Source organism: Rhinichthys klamathensis, unplaced genomic scaffold (genome assembly GCF_029890125.1).
Source record: "Rhinichthys klamathensis goyatoka isolate OS25496 unplaced genomic scaffold, OSU_Roscu_1.1 h1tg000123l_1, whole genome shotgun sequence".
NCBI classification, from domain to species: Eukaryota; Metazoa; Chordata; class Actinopteri; order Cypriniformes; family Leuciscidae; genus Rhinichthys; species Rhinichthys klamathensis.
This window is the reverse complement of record NW_026606660.1, coordinates 596,843-619,567: the sequence shown is the minus strand read 5'-3', so window position 1 is coordinate 619,567 and position 22,725 is coordinate 596,843. Positions and strand designations below refer to the sequence as shown.

Below are 22,725 nucleotides of genomic sequence, written 5' to 3'. Positions count from 1 at the left end.
GTGTTACGCAGCACGTTTGAGCTTCTACAAGAACCAATGAGGTTCATTCTCGTGTTACGCAGCACGTTTGAGCTTCTACAAGAACCAATGAGGTTCATTCTCATGTTACGCAGCACGTTTGAGCTTCTACAAGAACCAATGAGGTTCATTCTCATGTTACGCAGCACGTTTGAGCTTCTGCAAGAACCAATGAGGTTCATTCTTGTGTTACACAGCACGTTTGAGCTTCTACAAGAACCAATGAGGTTCATTCTCATGTTACGCAGCACGTTTGAGCTTCTACAAGAACCAAAGAGGTTCATTCTCATGTTACACAGCACGTTTGAGCTTCTACAAGAACCAATGAGGTTCATTCTCATGTTACGCAGCACGTTTGAGCTTCTGCAAGAACCAATGAGGTTCATTCTCGTGTTACACAGCACATTTGAGCTTCTACAAGAACCAATGAGGTTCATTCTCGTGTTACACAGCACGTTTGAGCTTCTACAAGAACCAATGAGGTTCATTCTCGTGTTACACAGCACGTTTGAGCTTCTACAAGAACCAATGAGGTTCATTCTCGTGTTACACAGCACGTTTGAGCTTCTACAAGAACCAATGAGGTTCATTCTCGTGTTACACAGCACGTTTGAGCTTCTACAAGAACCAATGAGGTACATTCTCATGTTACGCAGCACGTTTGAGCTTCTGCAAGAACCAATGAGGTTCATTCTCGTGTTACACAGCACGTTTGAGCTTCTACAAGAACCAATGAGGTTCATTCTCATGTTACGCAGCACGTTTGAGCTTCAGCAAGAACCAATGAGGTTCATTCTCATGTTACGCAGCACGTTTGAGCTTCTGCAAGAACCAATGAGGTTCATTCTCGTGTTACACAGCACGTTTGAGCTTCTACAAGAACCAATGAGGTTCATTCTCATGTTACGCAGCACGTTTGAGCTTCAGCAAGAACCAATGAGGTTCATTCTCATGTTACGCAGCACGTTTGAGCTTCTACAAGAACCAATGAGGTTCATTCTCATGTTACGCAGCAAGTTTGAGCTTCAGCAAGAACCAATGAGGTTCATTCTCATGTTACGCAGCACGTTTGAGCTTCTACAAGAACCAATGAGGTTCATTCTCATGTTACGCAGCACGTTTGAGCTTCTACAAGAACCAATGAGGTTCATTCTCATGTTACGCAGCACGTTTGAGCTTCTGCAAGAACCAATGAGGTTCATTCTCGTGTTACACAGCACGTTTGAGCTTCTACAAGAACCAATGAGGTTCATTCTCGTGTTACACAGCACGTTTGAGCTTCTACAAGAACCAATGAGGTTCATTCTCGTGTTACACAGCACGTTTGAGCTTCTGCAAGAACCAATGAGGTTCATTCTCGTGTTACGCAGCACGTTTGAGCTTCTACAAGAACCAATGAGGTTCATTCTCGTGTTACGCAGCACGTTTGAGCTTCTACAAGAACCAATGAGGTTCATTCTCGTGTTACACAGCACGTTTGAGCTTCTACAAGAACCAATGAGGTTCATTCTTGTGTTACGCAGCACGTTTGAGCTTCTGCAAGAACCAATGAGATTAATTCTCATGTTACGCATTACGTTTGAGCTTCTGCAAGAACCAATGAGGTTCATTCTCGTGTTACGCAGCACGTTTGAGCTTCTACAAGAACCAATGAGGTTCATTCTCGTGTTACACAGCACGTTTGAGCTTCTGCAAGAACCAATGAGGTTCATTCTCGTGTTACGCAGCACGTTTGAGCTTCTACAAGAACCAATGAGGTTCATTCTCGTGTTACGCAGCACGTTTGAGCTTCTGCAAGAACCAATGAGGTTCATTCTTGTGTTACGCAGCACGTTTGAGCTTCTACAAGAACCAATGAGGTTCATTCTCGTGTTACGCAACACGTTTGAGCTTCTGCAAGAACCAATGAGGTTCATTCTCATGTTACGCATTACGTTTGAGCTTCTGCAAGAACCAATGAGGTTCATTCTCGTGTTACGCATCACGTTTGAGCTTCTGCAAGAACCAATGAGGTTCATTCTCATGTTACGCATTACGTTTGAGCTTCTGCAAGAACCAATGAGGTTCATTCTCGTGTTACGCATCACGTTTGAGCTTCTGCAAGAACCAATGAGGTTCATTCTCATGTTACGCAGCACGTTTGAGCTTCAGCAAGAACCAATGAGGTTCATTCTCGTGTTACGCAGCACGTTTGAGCTTCTACAAGAACCAATGAGGTTCATTCTCATGTTACGCAGCAAGTTTGAGCTTCAGCAAGAACCAATGAGGTTCATTCTCATGTTACGCAGCACGTTTGAGCTTCTACAAGAACCAATGAGGTTCATTCTCATGTTACGCAGCACGTTTGAGCTTCTACAAGAACCAATGAGGTTCATTCTCATGTTACGCAGCACGTTTGAGCTTCTGCAAGAACCAATGAGGTTCATTCTCGTGTTACACAGCACGTTTGAGCTTCTACAAGAACCAATGAGGTTCATTCTCGTGTTACACAGCACGTTTGAGCTTCTACAAGAACCAATGAGGTTCATTCTCGTGTTACACAGCACGTTTGAGCTTCTGCAAGAACCAATGAGGTTCATTCTCGTGTTACGCAGCACGTTTGAGCTTCTACAAGAACCAATGAGGTTCATTCTCGTGTTACGCAGCACGTTTGAGCTTCTACAAGAACCAATGAGGTTTATTCTCATGTTACGCAGCACGTTTGAGCTTCTGCAAGAACCAATGAGGTTCATTCTTGTGTTACGCAGCACGTTTGAGCTTCTGCAAGAACCAATGAGATTAATTCTCATGTTACGCATTACGTTTGAGCTTCTGCAAGAACCAATGAGGTTCATTCTCGTGTTACACAGCACGTTTGAGCTTCTACAAGAACCAATGAGGTTCATTCTCATGTTACGCAGCACGTTTGAGCTTCTGCAAGAACCAATGAGGTTCATTCTCGTGTTACACAGCACATTTGAGCTTCTACAAGAACCAATGAGGTTCATTCTCGTGTTACACAGCACGTTTGAGCTTCTACAAGAACCAATGAGGTTCATTCTCGTGTTACACAGCTCGTTTGAGCTTCTACAAGAACCAATGAGGTTCATTCTCGTGTTACACAGCACGTTTGAGCTTCTACAAGAACCAATAAGGTTCATTCTCGTGTTACACAGCACGTTTGAGCTTCTACAAGAACCAATGAGGTACATTCTCATGTTACGCAGCACGTTTGAGCTTCTGCAAGAACCAATGAGGTTCATTCTCGTGTTACACAGCACGTTTGAGCTTCTACAAGAACCAATGAGGTTCATTCTCATGTTACGCAGCACGTTTGAGCTTCAGCAAGAACCAATGAGGTTCATTCTCATGTTACGCAGCACGTTTGAGCTTCTGCAAGAACCAATGAGGTTCATTCTCGTGTTACACAGCACGTTTGAGCTTCTACAAGAACCAATGAGGTTCATTCTCATGTTACGCAGCACGTTTGAGCTTCAGCAAGAACCAATGAGGTTCATTCTCATGTTACGCAGCACGTTTGAGCTTCTACAAGAACCAATGAGGTTCATTCTCATGTTACGCAGCAAGTTTGAGCTTCAGCAAGAACCAATGAGGTTCATTCTCATGTTACGCAGCACGTTTGAGCTTCTACAAGAACCAATGAGGTTCATTCTCATGTTACGCAGCACGTTTGAGCTTCTACAAGAACCAATGAGGTTCATTCTCATGTTACGCAGCACGTTTGAGCTTCTGCAAGAACCAATGAGGTTCATTCTCGTGTTACACAGCACGTTTGAGCTTCTACAAGAACCAATGAGGTTCATTCTCGTGTTACACAGCACGTTTGAGCTTCTACAAGAACCAATGAGGTTCATTCTCGTGTTACACAGCACGTTTGAGCTTCTGCAAGAACCAATGAGGTTCATTCTCGTGTTACGCAGCACGTTTGAGCTTCTACAAGAACCAATGAGGTTCATTCTCGTGTTACGCAGCACGTTTGAGCTTCTACAAGAACCAATGAGGTTCATTCTCGTGTTACACAGCACGTTTGAGCTTCTACAAGAACCAATGAGGTTCATTCTTGTGTTACGCAGCACGTTTGAGCTTCTGCAAGAACCAATGAGATTAATTCTCATGTTACGCATTACGTTTGAGCTTCTGCAAGAACCAATGAGGTTCATTCTCGTGTTACGCAGCACGTTTGAGCTTCTACAAGAACCAATGAGGTTCATTCTCGTGTTACACAGCACGTTTGAGCTTCTGCAAGAACCAATGAGGTTCATTCTCGTGTTACGCAGCACGTTTGAGCTTCTACAAGAACCAATGAGGTTCATTCTCATGTTACGCAGCACGTTTGAGCTTCTGCAAGAACCAATGAGGTTCATTCTTGTGTTACGCAGCACGTTTGAGCTTCTACAAGAACCAATGAGGTTCATTCTCGTGTTACGCAGCACGTTTGAGCTTCTGCAAGAACCAATGAGGTTCATTCTCATGTTACGCATTACGTTTGAGCTTCTGCAAGAACCAATGAGGTTCATTCTCGTGTTACGCATCACGTTTGAGCTTCTGCAAGAACCAATGAGGTTCATTCTCATGTTACGCATTACGTTTGAGCTTCTGCAAGAACCAATGAGGTTCATTCTCGTGTTACGCATCACGTTTGAGCTTCTGCAAGAACCAATGAGGTTCATTCTCATGTTACGCAGCACGTTTGAGCTTCAGCAAGAACCAATGAGGTTCATTCTCGTGTTACACAGCACGTTTGAGCTTCTACAAGAACCAATGAGGTTCATTCTCGTGTTACACAGCACGTTTGAGCTTCTACAAGAACCAATGAGGTTCATTCTCGTGTTACACAGCACGTTTGAGCTTCTGCAAGAACCAATGAGGTTCATTCTCATGTTACGCATTACGTTTGAGCTTCTGCAAGAACCAATGAGGTTCATTCTCGTGTTACGCAGCACGTTTGAGCTTCTGCAAGAACCAATGAGGTTCATTCTCGTGTTACACAGCACATAATTTCAATCTTTTCATCATATTAAGCGATCGAGTCTCATCAGAAAATTTGGACTGAAATAAGTTTTGCATTCTCTTTATGAACTATTGAAGCGTCAAAGTGTCAGTTCTCAGATTTCTTCAAATATTTCTTTAATTCAAAGGAAAAACAAGATTATTTTTATTACCCTAATGTCAGATATTTTTTCTTGTTTTAAGCAAAAGCTTAAAAAAAATTTTTTTTAAGAAAACAAGACGTAATATGTCATTTTGCATCTCAAGTAAATGTATCTTGATTTACAGTTTTTTACAATCACTTTGCTACTATTTTCAGAACCTTGATGTCATTTTTCAAAACTCTAGACACAAAACTCAAAACGATAATCACTTGTAACACAGGCTGTCTAATGTTCAAAACATTGCATTGTGCATTCACATCTTTAAAGAAATCTTGCACTTGCACAATCATTGGTTCAAAAAACAAATTAACTGTGAAATACCATTGAAACATAACTATAGATCACCCACACACAAGCAACCGATAGTTTCACTGTGTCATTGTTCGTACAATCATTAAATATTGTAGAGCAAAATAGGTGATACAGGTTTCATTATGGTACTACATGTACAGTAAATACATCTCTGTAAAAGTACTGCAGTAGTAGAGAGAATATTACAGACACAGTGGAATCATTGTGAACAAAGTTTGTAATATATTGATGCAAAACACTACAGTACAATCACAACATGGTTTTTTGAATCAAAGCAAAAATAATTAGCTATGAAATAGAAAAGAAAAGACAGTACTGTAAAACATCAAATGCAGTGTTCCTCAACTTGCTGTAAGAAACTAAACAGGAGTGATTACTGTACTTCTACACTGTCATCAACTCTGTGTTGTGGATTTGGCCACAGGTTCTCATCTACATCACAATGGATGTTGGAAAATGACATCTTGGAAAAAACCTTTGGCATGGCGAGTCCAGGCCTGACACTGCTCTGCTGTGATTGGCAGAATTGGACACGCAGTTACAAGGGCCTGCATCTATACAGTACTGTACTGTCAATACTGTACATAGTCTGAAAAGGTGGTACAGTATTTGGCACCATAGACACAGTGTCTGATGAAGCATTACAGTATGATAAAATATTAGGCTACATCCATGGATATTGTAGTCTAATTGGTTCATGCCATGCTAATTGGTGACAATGAATCTCATTATCTTGAAACTTTCATGATTTACTGTAAACATGGAAGATTGTGTGTCTGTTTCCATACAACTATGCATTAAGAGTAATGCAACAGTTACTTATCATTTTGAGCAGTTGTATCAATTGATAGTTAGATCATTGTAAGGAAATGAATAGACACTCATTTGAAATGTAATGTGTGAATTGCCTTTTGAAATAGTAGTACTTTGATGTTAAGTTGTGTCATATTGAACAGGTGATCTTTGTTGAATGAACAAATGATCTAAGTTTTATGTGTATTGTATCCAAGCAATTGAGAAAAGGGTTAGAGTTTTGAAAAATGTGCTTTTTGATCATTGGTTGTGAGTTTTGTGTCTAGAGTTGTGAAAAATGACATCAAGGTTCTGAAAATAGTAACAAAGTGATTGTAAAAAACTGTAAGAATGTTTAGATATTTGTACTAGAAAACAATATAAAAATGCTGAGTATAGACAATGTGTATAACAAAAAAGTGCAACCTCAAAGCAACACAATGTTCTTCTACAGTGAAAAATGTGTATGATTTAAAGTTTTCACCCAGAAATGGGTAATCACAAATAATTACAAAGAAACAAGTAACAAATTGATTTAAATATGCTAATTTTAAGTCGAAAGACTGAAATATTACTTCAATAATCTTTGTATTGGAGGTATACAATTTTTTTTTTACAGTGTAGGTAGTGTCATGAGCTCAGAGCACAGAGATTTGAAAGGCTTCTGAAGGTGTGTGTGTGTGTGTGTGTGTGTGTGTGTGTGTGTGTGTGTGTGTGTGTGTGTGTGTGTGTGTGGTGTGTGTGTGTGTGTGTGTGTGTGTGCGTGTGTGTGTGTGTGTGTGTGTGTGTGTGTGCGCGTGTGTGTGTGTGTGTGTGTGTGTGTGTGTGTGTGTGTGTGTGTGTGTGTGTGTGTGTGTGTGTGTGTGTGTGTGTGTGTGTGTGTGTGTGTGTGTGTGTGTGTGTGTTTGATCCATGACATGAACTGCAAGCAAGCTGCCAGGTTTACTGCCGTAGGAAATGTAATTTCACTCTTGCCATTATAAGCGAGGTGAGTGCGTGTGTGTGTGTGTGAGTGTGTGTATGAGTGTCGTGCCTGGCGCGTGTGTTTCAGGGCCGTCTGGAGTGGGCCGTCTCCCCTGGCGAGGTGTCAGTGAGGTGCTAATGGCTGACGCTGAGAGCATTACTGCGCACACCAGTTCATCAGCCCAATCCACACGCAAAGCCTTCCACAGAACAACGTGCTGTTTTAAAAGCTGCTTGAGGGAATGTGCATTTGTGGTAGTCTATACTTTTATATCACTAGCAACATCAAACATAATGCAAAAAAATGCCAATGTGTTTCCCAAACACACCCATTTCTGCCACTTTTTGAGTTAAACACGTATTCCCACACAGTGCTGGTTAGTAACTGATGTAATCTGGATTACGCTATCAGATTACAAAAATTAAGCACTTTTAATTATTATATTATATTATATTTTGCTCATAATCAGATTATAGTTACTTTTTATTGATTACATGATAAAATTTCACACAGTAAATTATTCATAATTAATTGATTTTCCCTAATTCTTTTTTCCCCCTAATTTTTTTTTTACATTGACACAATTTATACCCTGACGTAATGTGATGTTTAAATCACTTCATGTTGTTGATAACAATGAATGCTAATATATCAATGTGGGTCAAAATAATCCTATTTGAATCTATGATTCAAGGGAGTTAGGTCAAAAGTAATCTAAATGGAATAAAAAAGTAGTCCGATTAGATTGGCTAAAATGTGTAATCAGTAACAGACTACACATTGAGTTAGTGTTCAGGGAGTCAGCCTACCAATGGTTTACTTATAGTCTCTATTTATTAAAATAGAAAGTATTTTAACATAAAAAATACATACTTTACAAGTATTATCCAAGAACTGTGACTTTGAAACTGCATATATAAAATTAGAAACTAATGCTTTGTACCTCCAGATATCAAAGGTACAACTGAGAAATTTGCTGAGAGAACGGGGAAAAATTAGGCAACGCTGTGATTTTGTAAACGTAGACACTGCAGAATAAAGATGATTATAATGAACATATGAGCGGTTCTCTCATCCAGACGGAGAGGAACTCACCTCCTGTGAGAGTTCCTGTTGCTGTTGACGTGACCCCGGCCCGTGCAGCCAGGCGTAGGGCACTTAAGAACATTTTCATACATTGCAAGAACTTGACAGCAGGCGAGAGAAATAGGGTGAAAGATTAGGAGTTAGAGGCCCACAGTTAGTCATCTGCATTAGTGTGAAACACTCGTCATTATCACCAGCACACTCAGAACGAGAGACATCAACAGCGGCATGCAAGGCACTGCTAATGGGGGAACACTGGCATGCACATGAACCATGCAGCGTGAGTCGTGCTACAAATCACATGAGTATTCTGTTCTGTTCTGTTCTATTCTATTCTATTCTATTCTGTTCTGTTCTGTTCTATTCTTTTCTATTCTATTCTGTTCTGTTCTGTTCTGTTCTATTCTATGCTGTTCTGTTCTATTCTATTCTATTCTATTCTATTCTGTTCTGTTCTGTTCTATTCTTTTCTATTCTATTCTGTTCTGTTCTGTTCTGTTCTGTTCTGTTCTATTCTGTTCTGTTCTATTCTGTTCTGTTCTGTTCTATTCTATTCTATGCTGTTCTGTTCTATTCTATTCTATTCTATTCTATTCTGTTCTGTTCTGTTCTATTCTGTTCTGTTAAATTCTATTCTATTCTGTTCTGTTCTATTCTATTCTATTCTGTTCAATTCTGTTCTGTTCTGTTCTATTCTATTCTATTCTATTCTGTTCCATTCTATTCTGTTCTATTCTATTCTATTCTGTTCTGTTCTGTTCTATTCTGTTCTGTTCTGTTCTATTCTGTTCTATTGTATTCTGTTCTGTTCTGTTCTGTTCCGTTCTATTCTATTCTGTTCTGTTCTATTCTTCTGTTCTGTTCTATTCTATTCTATTATGTTATATTCTATTCTATTCTGTTCTGTTCTGTTGTTTTGTTAATTCTGTTCTGTTCTATTCTTCTGTTCTGTTCTGTTATATTCTATTCTATTCTGTTATATTCTGTTCTGTTCTGTTCTATTCTGTTCTGTTCTATTCTATTCTGTTCTATTGTGTTCTGTTCCGTTCTATTCTATTCTGTTCTGTTCTATTCTTCTGTTCTGTTCTATTCTATTCTATTATGTTCTGTTCTGGTCTGTTCTGTTGTTTTGTTTATTCTGTTCTGTTATATTCTTCTGTTCTGTTATATTCTATTCTATTCTGTTATATTCTGTTCTGTTCTGTTCTATTCTATTCTATTCTGTTTTGTTCTGTTCTATTCTATTCTATTCTATTCCATTCTATTCTATTCTGTTCCATTCTATTCTATTCTGTTATATTCTTCTGTTCTGTTATATTCTGTTCTGTTCTATTCTGTTCTGTTCTATTCTATTCTGTTTCGATTCTGTTCTGTTCTATTCTATTCTGTTTTGTTATGTTCTATTCTATTCTATTCCATTCCATTCTATTCTGTTCTATTCTGTTCCATTCTATTATATTCTATTCTGTTCTGTTGTATTCTTCTGTTCTGTTCTGTTCTATTCTATTCTATTATGTTCTGTTCTATTCTGTTCTATTCTGTTCGATTACATTCTGTTCGATTATATTCTATTCTGTTCTGTTCTATTCTATTCTGTTCCATTCTATTCTATTCTATTCTATTCGGTTCTGTTCTATTCTTCTGTTCTGTTCTGTTCTGTTCTGTTCTATTCTATTCTATTCTGTTCTATTCTATTCTATTCTATTCTGTTCTGTTCTATTCTGTTCTATTCGATTCTGTTCTATTCTATTCTATTCTATTCTATTCTATTCTATTCTGTTCTGTTCTATTCTATTCTGTTCTATTCTGTTCTATTCGATTCTGTTCTGTTCTATTCTATTCTATTCTATTCTATTCTATTCTAGTTCCTCCGTTGAGTCAGATCCGCTGCTGCTTGCTGTAAGTAAAGCACACTCCAGTGCGTTCAGTTGTGAGCGATGCAGACAGACGGTTTGACAGAGCGCTCTATCCCTGATTATATTCTCATCACCAGCTGAAGCTGTCAGCTAAAGTTAGCTCATGCATCCAGTCATTCTGTGTGAGGTGTTGCTGCCCTTGATTGTTTCAGCTCTGCATTTGTCTTTCATTTGCATTAAACACACGTCAGCAATCAATGAAATCCCTGCCCGAACTCTCCCTCTCTCTGATCCCAGACTCTATTCTTCATCTGCACATGTCTCTCTGCCCATGACCAACAGGAATTTGATTAGTGTTCATTAGGACGCAGGAGCGGGGGCAGAGAGTGTGGGCCGGGGCGAGCAGAACGGCACTCTTCCGGTGCTCATCTTCATCATTATCAGATCCTTAATCCCTCACCCTCATCTTCAACATGCTCTGACATGTTCATTACTGGATCCGCTCACCTCCACGACTGAGGTGCATGCCTGAACGCAAGTAAAGCTTCCTTTAATGAAGACCTATTATGCCCTTTTACAAAGTCTTGATTTTGTTTTTGGGCTTTAGAATAAGTTTTCATGCTTGATTTCATTTTTTTTTTTCTCATATTCTCTATTGTTGCTGCTCCTCTCGTCTGTCAGAAACGCTCTGTTTAGTTCCTGTCTCTATGAAGCCCCTCCTCCTGAAAAGCACAGTGTGCTCTGATTGGTCAGCTGGACCTACTCAACTTTTCTGATACTGATGTTCCCATCATGCACTGGAGCATGAATAATTAATGAGGTTGATTTTTCGCTGTCTTCCAGCTCTGTTTACTCTGTTGTGTCATTGCCTTTGTTGTTAGGTTCAGTAACTTGACATTTTGTGATATCTGGAGTTCATTTTCTACTCAAAATGACACATTCATACTCAAAAACATTCATCAAATGTTACCGTCATTGTGTTCCAAGTATTGAGGTCTCGGTGTTCAGGTGAATATTACTTTATGTATATTATGTAAACATGGCATCTTTACAATGTCTGTTGAATTTTTAACTTAGATGTTATTAAGTAAAATAAGCACTTTAATAGTGTGGTACAAATCTATGGAAGCTTGTTTCCGCCACTGAATAAAAAAAATAAAATAAAAAATAGTAAGAAATAAAGTCGCAATTGCGAGAAAAGAAGACAGAATTGAGACTTTTTATCTCACAATTCTGACTTTTTTTCTCACAATTGCGAGTTTACATCTCGCAATTCTGACTTTATAACACATAATTGCGATCTTTTCTCAGAATTGTGAGATATAAACTCACAATTGCGAGTTATCAGGCCAATTCTAAGGAAAAAAAGATGGACTTTTCCCCCTCAGAATAGTTTATATCTCACAACTTTGACTTTATAAATGACTTTATAACACGCAATTTCGACTTTATATCAATCAATTCTGACTTTATTTCACGCAATTCTGACTTTACAACACGCAATTGCGACTTTATATCTCGCAATTCTGACTTTCTAACCTGCAATTCTGACTTTATATCAATCAATTCTGACTTTATAACACGCAATGCGACTTTATATCTTGCAATTCTCACTTTATAACACGCAATTGCGACTTTATTTCACGCAATTCTGACTTTATATCTCGCAATTCTGAGATATAAAGTCGCAATTGCGTGATATAAAGTCAGAATTGCGAGATGTAAAGTCAGAATTGATTGATATAAAGTCGCAATTGCGTGTTATAAAGTCAGAATTGCGAGATATAAAGTCGCAATTGCGTGTTGTAAAGTCAGAATTGCGAGATGTAAAGTCAGAATTGCAAGATATAAAGTCGCAATTGCGTGTTATAAAGTCAGAATTGCGAGATATAAAGTCAGAATTGCGAGATATAAAGTCGCAATTGCGTGTTATAAAGTCAGAATTGCGAGATATAAAGTCAGAATTGATTGATATAAAGTCGCAATTGCGTGTTATAAAGTCAGAATTGCGAGATGTAAACTCGCAATTGTGAGATAAAAAGTCGCAATTACCTTTTTTTATTTTTCATTCTGTGGCGGAAACGAGCTTCCATACAAATCAGTGTTATATTGTTGGAGTAAAAAGTACTGCAAAGTGAATTTTAACTAAGTAGAAATCACTCAAAAAACTTTTACTGGCCAAGGTAAAGTTACTTATTTTCTTTGTTCATTTTTACTTTACTTAGTGAAGTTTACTTAATTCCATATGTGAAATTTACTTTTAAAACATCAGTCTACAAAAAACTTTTACGAAACTGCACTTTTTTTTTTTTTTCAGTGTTGAGCAGCAAACAGTTGTCTGAAGATAATAACAGCCACTAAGTGACCCAGCATAACGACACAGTGTTTCAGTAAGTGTGTGTCACACACGTCATGTGACGGTCATCTAAAAACGCCCCTGCTTCGCCACCCCAGCGCCAGCTCACACACTTGCCATCTGGACACTTTAAAAGCAAATCTTTTTGTTAACTAATTTCAGTCTGTAGTCAAAGCCATCAGTTTGATTGCCATCTGGTTAATTTGTGAAAAAAAAACGAAAAAAAAAACATTTTAATGCATTTTAATGAATCACGTAAAAGATGTTTTAACAGGAGATCTGCTCAAGGTGAATGAACGGAAATCTCACTCGTTCTTCCTGTCTGTAACTCTTTCATCAGATTATAATTATTACAGTTTATTCAACTGGATTTAATTGAGCATCTAAAACAAAATGAGAAATCTAACCAACTTATTAAACTGGCCTCCATTAAGATAGCGTCGTAATTACCAACAGAAACAATAAACGCATTCATGCATGTCTGTGATACTGCGACGGCTGCTCCTCTACGCCGGGTCTTTACATCGCCACAGATTTCCTTCAGCAATAGCTGCATTCATATAGGTTTAAATAGTGTATGAACTTCTTGTAAATTATTTCAAGAAAACTTTAAATAAAGTTTAAGTTAATACAAAATCCTTGTACATCCAGGTGTAAAATTGTCCAAAAATAGAATTCAGTGACTGATTTTGAATTTCATTGTTAGACAGATAGAGCTGAAGAGAAAGATGACGTTCATCGGAATGAGCAGTTTAACCCCTTAAGTGTCACCGGCCCACCGGTGGGCCCAAATCCATTACATTTTTAAAACAGTCATATCCTATACTAAACCTAAACTAATCTTGACAAACTATATATCATTTGAAAGCTTACAATCTCTAGATTCCATATTTGGTGTTTGATTTTCAAAATGAATTACAGAGGAGCCATAATTTATCAATTTGCAACAAGAATATTTTCATACTCCTAAGGCGTGTTTAGACCTTTATTTTTAAATAGTGATGAACATAAAAAGAAGGGTAGAAACCTCAGTTTGTTTTCATGCTAAGAGTTCAAAAGATAGCATCCATTCAATTATTTTAGAAAAAAAGATCTGAAAGTTTTTTAAATATAAAGAAAACAATTATAGATTCACCATTTGTGATGTGGCAGCAAGCTATAACGCACATACTTGTTCTTTTTGTGTTTCCTAGAGGTTGAATTCATATCAAAATCTGCCAAACTTCTCATATTACTTCTGAAAAGGATGTCTACTTCATAAATTGTATGAAAATTGTGGAAATAATGGTTCATATCACTCAAAACACATATGGAAATGGAGGCGCCCTTAAATGGGCAGTAATGGAGTCTGGTTGTGCCCTATTGAAAAAGTTTGGTACTGCGCCCATCAAAATCTTACTGAAAGCTCATTTTTAGAGATATCAACCTAAAATTTGAAACACAACTTGTTCAGATTCTTGACTTTGATTTTCTTGCAGTTTTAGAGTCGCCCAGGTTTTGAAAATATATATTTTCTATAAAATATGAATAATTACATTTTTTACATTGTACATTTTCATAAACTCAAACTTCTATAACTTTTTTTCTGTTTCCCTTTCTTAATTTATTTCACTTCTACAAAAATCTGCCAAATGTCTTCTTTAAAACGAGACCAATCTTACGTCTATATTCCAAAGCATTCTTGAATTACAACCATTTAAGTTTGAAATGTGCATTTTCATGTATATTCAAAAAAAGGGGGGTGACACTTAAACTGGATGATGTCAATTATATGATTTATTATTATATGTTATTATTTCTTTCATCACAACATCTCAATGAAGGGAACAGGGGTGGATTTTAAGTCATTTCACTGTTTTGGTTTGAGTGAATGTTCATTTCGTCAAGTCCGCAGGAACTGAATTTCTAACACGAAAAGCTGATCAATATTACAGATGTTTATTGGTTTTGTTTCCCCCCTCTTTCAAATTGAATTATTTTAAACATAACATGCTATCTTAAGAATATGGTTATTGTTGTGGCAACTGATGAGTAATCAAGTGTCCTCAATCACTTATATTTCACTTAGTCATTTGTAAAACAACAACGAAAGCCTGTTAATGACATCATCATCATCATCATCATCATCCAGGAAGTGATATAATTTTTTTTGTCAGGAAAAGCAAAACAAGTGCTGCAGGAATGACGCATCGTGAGCTTGTGTTCACCACAGATCTTATTTCAGGCTTTTACCTAAATCCCATTCTAACATCTCATTGACCTGGACGATGGAACTGAAAGTGCTGAAGGGTAAGAGGTATTGCATAGGAATGAGCAGATGTTTTTAGTGTGGAGGAGGACGGCATGCACAGACAAACACATACAGACACACGGTCAACCTATGATTATGATCTCTTTTCATTTATGCAGCCGGCATGAAAAATAGCAAAGATTTAAAGGAAGAAGCAAGCAAATGTGGCACCGACGTTTAGAAAGAGCTTGCTTACTTTCTGGTGGGACTCGGTCCTTGTGCGGGCATCCAGACAGGCTGCGATGATGCGGGTACAAACCCGTCACATGACCTGTGCCGTCACAGCCAGGCGTTGGACAGCGGCTTTCTTTTTTCCCCGACCGTGAAGAATCTGAGTACACAAACACACACAGGATTATTATTGACATAAATATGCAAGAGGACTGATAAAGTCTGGTCCAAGAATTGCCTACTTAGACAGAAAGATACCGTCTGACTGACATGCAAAACAACCTCATGTCACCATTACGTTCAGTTTAGCTTTAGTTTCACTTCCATGGACTGTAGGGCTCTGTTTACTCCTGGTGTGTTTTGGTCGATCGGATCACAAGTAGACGAGGGAAACACATTCCCGTTCACACAGGTATTTTAATCCGTCTCTTTTATCCACTTTCAAACACTTCTGTCCTGATTTCTTCGAGGGGAGGGTCTATGGGCGAGGAAATGTACGGGCTTTTTCAGATCTTTCCATCTAAAGGATGAAATAAGATCACACAATTTATATATGAATGTGACCGGAGACGACGGAGAAACACACAGAGCATCAGCTTTCGTTTCTGCTCTGACAGACACAAGACCAGCTGAACACTGAGTGTGTGTTAGATATCAGTAATGGAGAGAGAACATCATACGTTTGATACGTTTTACATCTTCAAACCAAACTTACAATGTTTAAACCCCGTCTGTCTAGAGCTCTTCTCATAATGTTCACGCATAGGGTGACCAGATGAGCTTGGCTAAAATTCGGGACGGGACGGGACGGGGAGGGCGAGGGGGGGAGGGTTCAGGGGGGGAGGGGGGGAGGGGGGGGGGGGATGTGGGACGGGGGTTGGGATACGGGGTTGGGGTTGGTTTTGGTTCAATATGTAAGGTTTTGGTTCAAAATATGTTTTGGTTCAAACCCGAACCAAACAATTATTTTTATTCAAAGATCAACAGTCTGTCATCAGTCTTTAGTCTGCCACAAAAACAAACAAACAAAAAAAACATTAAAATCATGAACTCAAATGTCATTGTGAAAAAAAAAAAAATGTGTTACTGTGCACAGGCTAAATCAGACCTTTCAGGCTATAGCCTAACGCTAATAAGCCTTATGCAAAAAATTGTTAGGCTACTACAACTAAATTGTCGGTCATTAAATAGGAAAACTAAATAATTGTGTAGGCCTAGATGATTTGCTTCAAGTGTAACCCGACATCAGACATTAAGGCCCGGCCCAAAAAGTATTTTTTTGCACACAGTGACGCGACCAATCAATCACTCCTTTAATGCTGCGTTCACACCAGACGCGAATAGCGCGTCAAATTCGTGCCTACACGAATCCATTCGCGCGTCAAGAGCATTTAGACTGGCTGCCTGCACATTCACTGTCCTCGCGGCTGCGGCTGCTGCAACTTGAGGGGGCTGGCTGCAGGACGACTCCACGGATAGTTTTTAATGTTTTATCAAGATTTTGCTTTAGTATAATTTTCGGGACAATTAAGGCCGGTTTCGGGATTGGGGACAACAGCTTAGATTTCGGGACTGTCCCGAATTTTTCGGGACTTCTGGTCACCCTATTCACGCATGAGGTCAGTAGACGGAGAGTAGACGGTCTTTAGTGGCTGTTCGGACGCATTCGATCACATGAGCGTTTACACTGCGAAAGCAATCCGGTCGAATGCGTTCTCGACGACCTCTGGAAGTGGTGGAAAGTGAACAAGATCAAAACCCTTTTTAGACCCGTTTACACCAAGGGGGTAATCCATCGACCGGAAGTTGAAGCCGGCCGGGTGCCGCCATGTTGTAGCAGTACTTCACTTGCGTTAGCATTTCCATTGACTCCCATTCATTTTGGCGTCACTTTGACAGCGAATAACTTTACATCTGAGGCGTTTAAAGACTCCATTTGTCCATTATTTATTTCTAAAGAAACACGACAATGTATAAAGAGCTCCATTACCTTCTATGTTACATTATGGCCCCGTAGAAACAGTTTTAGTAAAAATAGGCTAACGATTGCGTCATAACCACTCGACTCTCTGTCGCGCTGTACAGAAATTACCGTACAGACAGGAGGAGAAGCTCGCAGGCGATCGGGGGGACGTCCCGTCAAGGGAGAAGCGCATAGATAATGAGTCCATAAAAGCAACGGAATACTTACTCCTGCTCACTCACGCCCCAAAGAACTCTTTGCTCAAGTTCCCCGTCTCTGCAAGATTAACGTTGGCAATTTTCACGCACAGCTACTAGAAGATTAGCGTCTGTCAGACAGGTTGCTCACGTCATCAAGCTTAGTTTGAGTCGGTTTGAGTCTGCGCGTCAGGAACGGAAGTGCTCAGAAATCGCTAAAAATGGGCTTCAACTGTCTCAACTGAGTTCCAATGAGATGGCTCTGTCCATTTCTTATACTGTCTATGGTTTACACCTGTATTTAGCGTCATCCTTGTGATCCGATCGACTAAAAATGATCTTAATACCAGCTGAACAGGACCTTAGTCGTTTATCATCACTCACGTCTCCTTTGTTCTCTGTTTCCCTCCAGTAGTTACTGTAGTGACCGTGGATATTCATTTATAAGCACAGCTGTCTGTATTTGGTTCATCATCACTGTGTATTTAAATTCCTCTTTGGTTCACATTCATTGCAAGGTATTGTTCGAGTGTTTGTGCTTGAATGCTGTCTCGATCATCAATCTTCTTCGTCATCATTGGACTGAAACGTGACACCGCAGTTGTTTTTGCAACAGGTAAGGGTGAATAAATCTGAAATCAATGATACCACAATGATCGACCAACATGGGAAAAAACTTTTTTTTTAAATGTAATAAAACCGCAAATGTACAATATTTAGATCTATTTCGATCTGACCATCTAAAAATTATAAGCACATTGCATTTTTTTTTTTCAAATCTTTTTAAAACATTTTTTTTTTTTCAAATCAAAATATTTTTCCTCGCTACTATTCGGCATGTACCACGGAAATCTGTGTTGCATATACATTTTTGGATAAACACTACCGCTCTAAAGTTTGGGGCCAGTAATATAGAGTATATCATTTTTTTTAAATACCCCTATTCATCAAGTACACATTAAACTGATCAAAAGTGACAGTAAAGACATTTATAATGTTACAAAATATTTGTATTTCAAATAAATGCTGTTCTTTTGAACGTTCTATTTATCAAAGATTCCTGAAAAAATCACTTTTTTCCTGAAAAAACGGTTTTCAACATATTAGCGTGATTTCTGAAGGATCGTGTGACACTGAAGACTGGAGTAATGATGCTGAAAATACAGCTTTGATCACAGGAATAAATAACGTTTACTATAAATTCAGTTATTTTAAAATGTAAATATATTTCACATTGGCTTTTACTGTGTTTTTGATCAAATAAATGCAACTTTGGTGAGCAGATGAAACTTTTTTTTATTTTTTTAAATACCGACCCCAAACTTGTGAACAGTGATGTAGTTGCAACCTTTCGTCCTTGTTAGTGTATCTCTTGTTAGTGTATCCTGGACCTAGATCTGCAGAGGACATCTCTTCCTGAGGGCTGTCCAGGGCTATTGGCTGTGTTTCAAATAGAGAGAGCACAGGAGAGTGCGTGAGTGAGTGAGTGAGTGAGTGAGACAGTGAGTATGCTACAGTTACCACTGATTAAAATTTTAAGGATGGAGTAATCTAGTAACAGGCATCATGTTGCCTTCTGTGTCAAAGTAATCTCAAAACAGACAGGAATAGCATGAGAGCATGTGAAAGACGTGGGCTCAGTTTTAGAGTTTTAGACTGGAAATAGAATGCAGTTCTACTCAAACTTTTGGAATATGTGCTTGAAACAACATTGACTAAAGTTTTACAATATTAGTCACAAACACACATGGATCGGGGTGAATATCATGAAATGTTCAGGTCATACTGTATTTCAAAATCAAGTGAAAAAGTAATTCTGTTTTGCATAAAGAAAATGTCTTTTATGTTCTTTTCCAAATTCTCCAAAAAAGGAGAAAAGGCAGAAAACAGAACACAATTTTTTTTTTTTTTTCATAAACCTACAGCTTACAGAGGAGGAAACATGAGGAAAATCCTGAGGAGTTATGCTTCTTTTTCATTGAACAATGAAAAATGTACATAAAACTCAGAGAGGATCATGCTGATCCACGTCCATAGATGGCAGTGCAGAGTCAAACACCATTGTGGTCGACAGTGTTGATACTGTAGTTAAAGAACTACTGAATGCACTGGATTGTAGTAATTTGTACTGTAATATACTTTTACTTTATTTCAATAAAGATAACTAATGAGAATTGTTATTGAGAATAATGAGCAACAAAACTCTAAAAATTTCCTACCACATTACAGTAAAGATGTTTGGGAGAGAGATGGTCAGGGCTCTATCTCTTCGTCCTGGTTTATTCTTGTGAGCGTGCGGTTCCGAGTTCGCTCATGCGTGAGACGTTATATGTGCGGAGCGTGGTGTTCGGATCCCGACACTTCTGTCTAATTCGGGCTTGTGATTGTGTTCACTGGCCATGTGCTCCTTGTTTCTATGTGCCATGTGCTCAGTCCTGTCTATCGTCTTAACCACTCCTCCTTGTTACCTGAATATATTTATTTGCCTCATCTGCTCTCCTTTGTTACCCTCCTGATTTCCTTCCCTATCCCTTCTCCCTGTGTGTTCGGTCCTGTGCCAGATCATCGTGTGTGCACACAGTGTTTACATGCTCCCTGTTGTTTCCTGCCTAGTCCAGCCGGTCCTGTTTTCCCCCACAGAGAAGTTTTATTTTTATTTTTGATACAATAAAAGCCCATCAACTCTGCATTGAGGTCTTGCCTCCCCCTTTACCTTAGCCTGGCAAGCCAGACCTACATCAAGATGTTAGGTCTGGGAACTCACAATGGCATGCGAGGGGCGGGATAAACGGTTGTCTTTCAAAATCCCTCGGCACGCAATAGGATAGCGCTACAACCAACCAGAGCAACGAACGGCTGTGGCTGAATGAGTCCCATGGGTTTTCCCACCAGCGGAGCTAGTTGATATATTAAACTTTTGACGTATCCGATCGTCAAAACTCCGAACACATCTTCCTTTTTTAAGAATGACTTAAGTGACGTTCTCTTAACTCCAAGTCCTCCAGAGTCGAGGTCAAAGCCGATTCGAAAGACCGCTGTTCGCCAGCAGCATCTTCTTTGTTTTCAAGTAACGTTAGCAGGGAAATCACCTATGGAAATCACGCAGAACCGTCACATCTCTGCCGCCATTGTTAAGCCCGCCCACCAACTCTATACACGATGTGATTGGCCTGACCAGAGTTTGGTTTTTCCAGCTCGAAAAGCCAACGGAGAGTTGCTAGACCACACTTTGCTGCAAAATAATTGTTGCTGCCGCTAGGATGCGTCTAGATTTCTAGGCTACCTTTACCTGAGACCTGACAGAGATATGCTTAATTGTAATGAAAATAATGACAATATACAAAATCAGCTTCAGGCCAACTTTGGTACAGCTATTGCTAGCTAGCTGTTAACTGCAAAATATTTGAGTTAATATGATATTTATGCAATTAAATTGTATGAGTTAGCTTAGTCGATATTTCAGTAAAATTGCATTTAAACATTTTTTGTGTAGTGCAAAATCAATGAATACTAACTTCATATTTGAGCTTGTTAACTTAAACAATTCATGTAATTGATTTCCTCAATTCTTTTGAGTTTATCATTGAGTTTGATAAAGGATCCGGTCTCTCTAAACTGCACCTTTCCGAAAGCCTACTCTGCTCTGATTGGTCAGATAGCTCAGTCTGTTGTGATTGGTCTACTCTGCTCTGATTGGTCAGATAGCTCAGTCTGTTGTGATTGGTCTACTCTGCTCTGATTGGTCAGATGGCCCAGTCTGTTGTGATTGGTCTACTCTGCTCTGATTGGTCAGATGGCCCAGTCTGTTGTGATTGGTCTACTCTGCTCTGATTGGTCAGATAGCTCAGTCTGTTGTGATTGGTCTACTCTGTTCTGATTGGTCAGATAGCTCAGTCTGTTGTGATTGGTCTACTCTGCTCTGATTGGTCAGATGGCCCAGTCTGTTGTGATTGGTCTACTCTGCTCTGATTGGTCAGATGGCCCAGTCTGTTATGATTGGTCTACTCTGCTCTGATTGGTCAGATGGCCCAGTCTGTTGTGATTGGTCTACTCTGCTCTGATTGGTCAGATGGCCCAGTTTGTTGTGATTGGTCTACTCTGCTCTGATTGATCAGATGGCCCAGTCTGTTGTGATTGGTCTACTCTGCTCTGATTGGTCAGATGGCCCAGTCTGTTGTGATTGGTCTACTCTGCTCTGATTGGTCAGATGGCCCAGTCTGTTGTGATTGGTCTACTCTGCTCTAATTGGTCAGATCCCCCAGTCTGTTGTGATTGGTCTACTGTGCTCTGATTGGTCAGAAGGCCCAGTCTGTTGTGATTGGTCTACTCTGCTCTGATTGGTCAGATGGCCCAGTTTGTTGTGATTGGTCTACTCTGCTCTGATTGGTCAGATGGCCCAGTCTGTTGTGATTGGTCTACTCTGCTCTGATTGGTCAGATGGCCCAGTCTGTTGTGATTGGTCTACTCTGCTCTGATTGGTCAGATGGCCCAGTCTGTTGTGATTGGTCTACTCTGCTCTGATTGGTCAGAAGGCCCAGTCTGTTGTGATTGGTCGACCGCTTGCAGAATGTGGCGTCGGTTTTACTGTATCAATCTCATCCTCTGGAAGTACATGTAAAGAAGACTTACTTTCGCAGAGCAGAAAACAGCGTCTTCTCGACATGTCAACAACACGAACAAAATTCTTCCAGTCTCAGCTACAACTACACAGTTTGAGCGAGGAAAAGTAGATGTTGTTCACCGGCAGTCAGTGAAGACCACAGGCTGGCTTTGTGCAAATTTGTTATAAACCTACGAAAGTTTATCTGCAGTTTGATTTTTTTAACTTTGCAGACCTTTTACATCAACAAACAGCTACATATTACGCACTACATGAATAATAATATCGAAAAAGCTTAATAGGGGCACTTTAAGATAATAAGCCCTGAATCCTCATGCTATTCTGCAGCCATTTCAAAGAGAGAGAAACCAAACGAGCGAGGGAGAGAGAGCAAAGCCAAGCTGAGCGGAATACATATTAGAAAGTGCTGGATATTGATTGTGGCTCCGGACAAGTCATGCTTTGCATAGCAAATGGCCCCCATTACCATAGCGTCTGTGGATAATTAATGTGCAGTCAGTGGTCCTGTCGTTTGTTATCGGTCATACTGATACTGTTCAATTTCCATCTCCGCCTCATGCCTTCTTTAAGGAAGAGATCCTTCCATAACTGTCAGGCCTCCACACTTTTTATAAATCATAATGCCCCCTGGTTAGGCAGCGTCTGCTGCTATTTCTGCCATGGCGAGATGCTATCGCAGTGTTAAAGCCAAGCATCCCTCATTATTCTGCCATTAGAAAGATAGTGTCTGCCGTGCATGCCGGCCGAACGTCCTTTCATGCGTGCTGTCAGCCCTTCCTCATCTGGAGAACGGCAGATGAAAGTTTGCATGGGTTTTTAAGGGTTTATTCACCCAAAAATGACAATTCTGACATAATTTACTCACCCTCATTTCATTTTAAACTGCATGACTTTTTTTTTCTGTGGAATACAAAAGGAGAAATTTTTTATTGTCTGAGTCAGAGTT

The 22,725-nt window shown here is 39.4% G+C and overlaps 1 protein-coding gene across 3 annotated transcripts in view; it reads right to left on the bottom strand.

Moving 5' to 3' along the window:
* Positions 1–22,725, bottom strand: part of myt1lb (myelin transcription factor 1-like, b) — a 168,800-nt gene that overhangs the window by 47,405 nt on the left and 98,670 nt on the right. For all 3 annotated transcript variants that reach the window (XM_056255837.1, XM_056255836.1, XM_056255839.1), the window contains 2 exons: positions 15,024–15,158; positions 8,335–8,425 (listed from right to left, as the gene is read on the bottom strand). In XM_056255837.1, the coding sequence (XP_056111812.1) occupies positions 8,335–8,425; positions 15,024–15,158 (226 nt within the window). The remainder of the gene's footprint in view (positions 1–8,334; positions 8,426–15,023; positions 15,159–22,725) is intronic.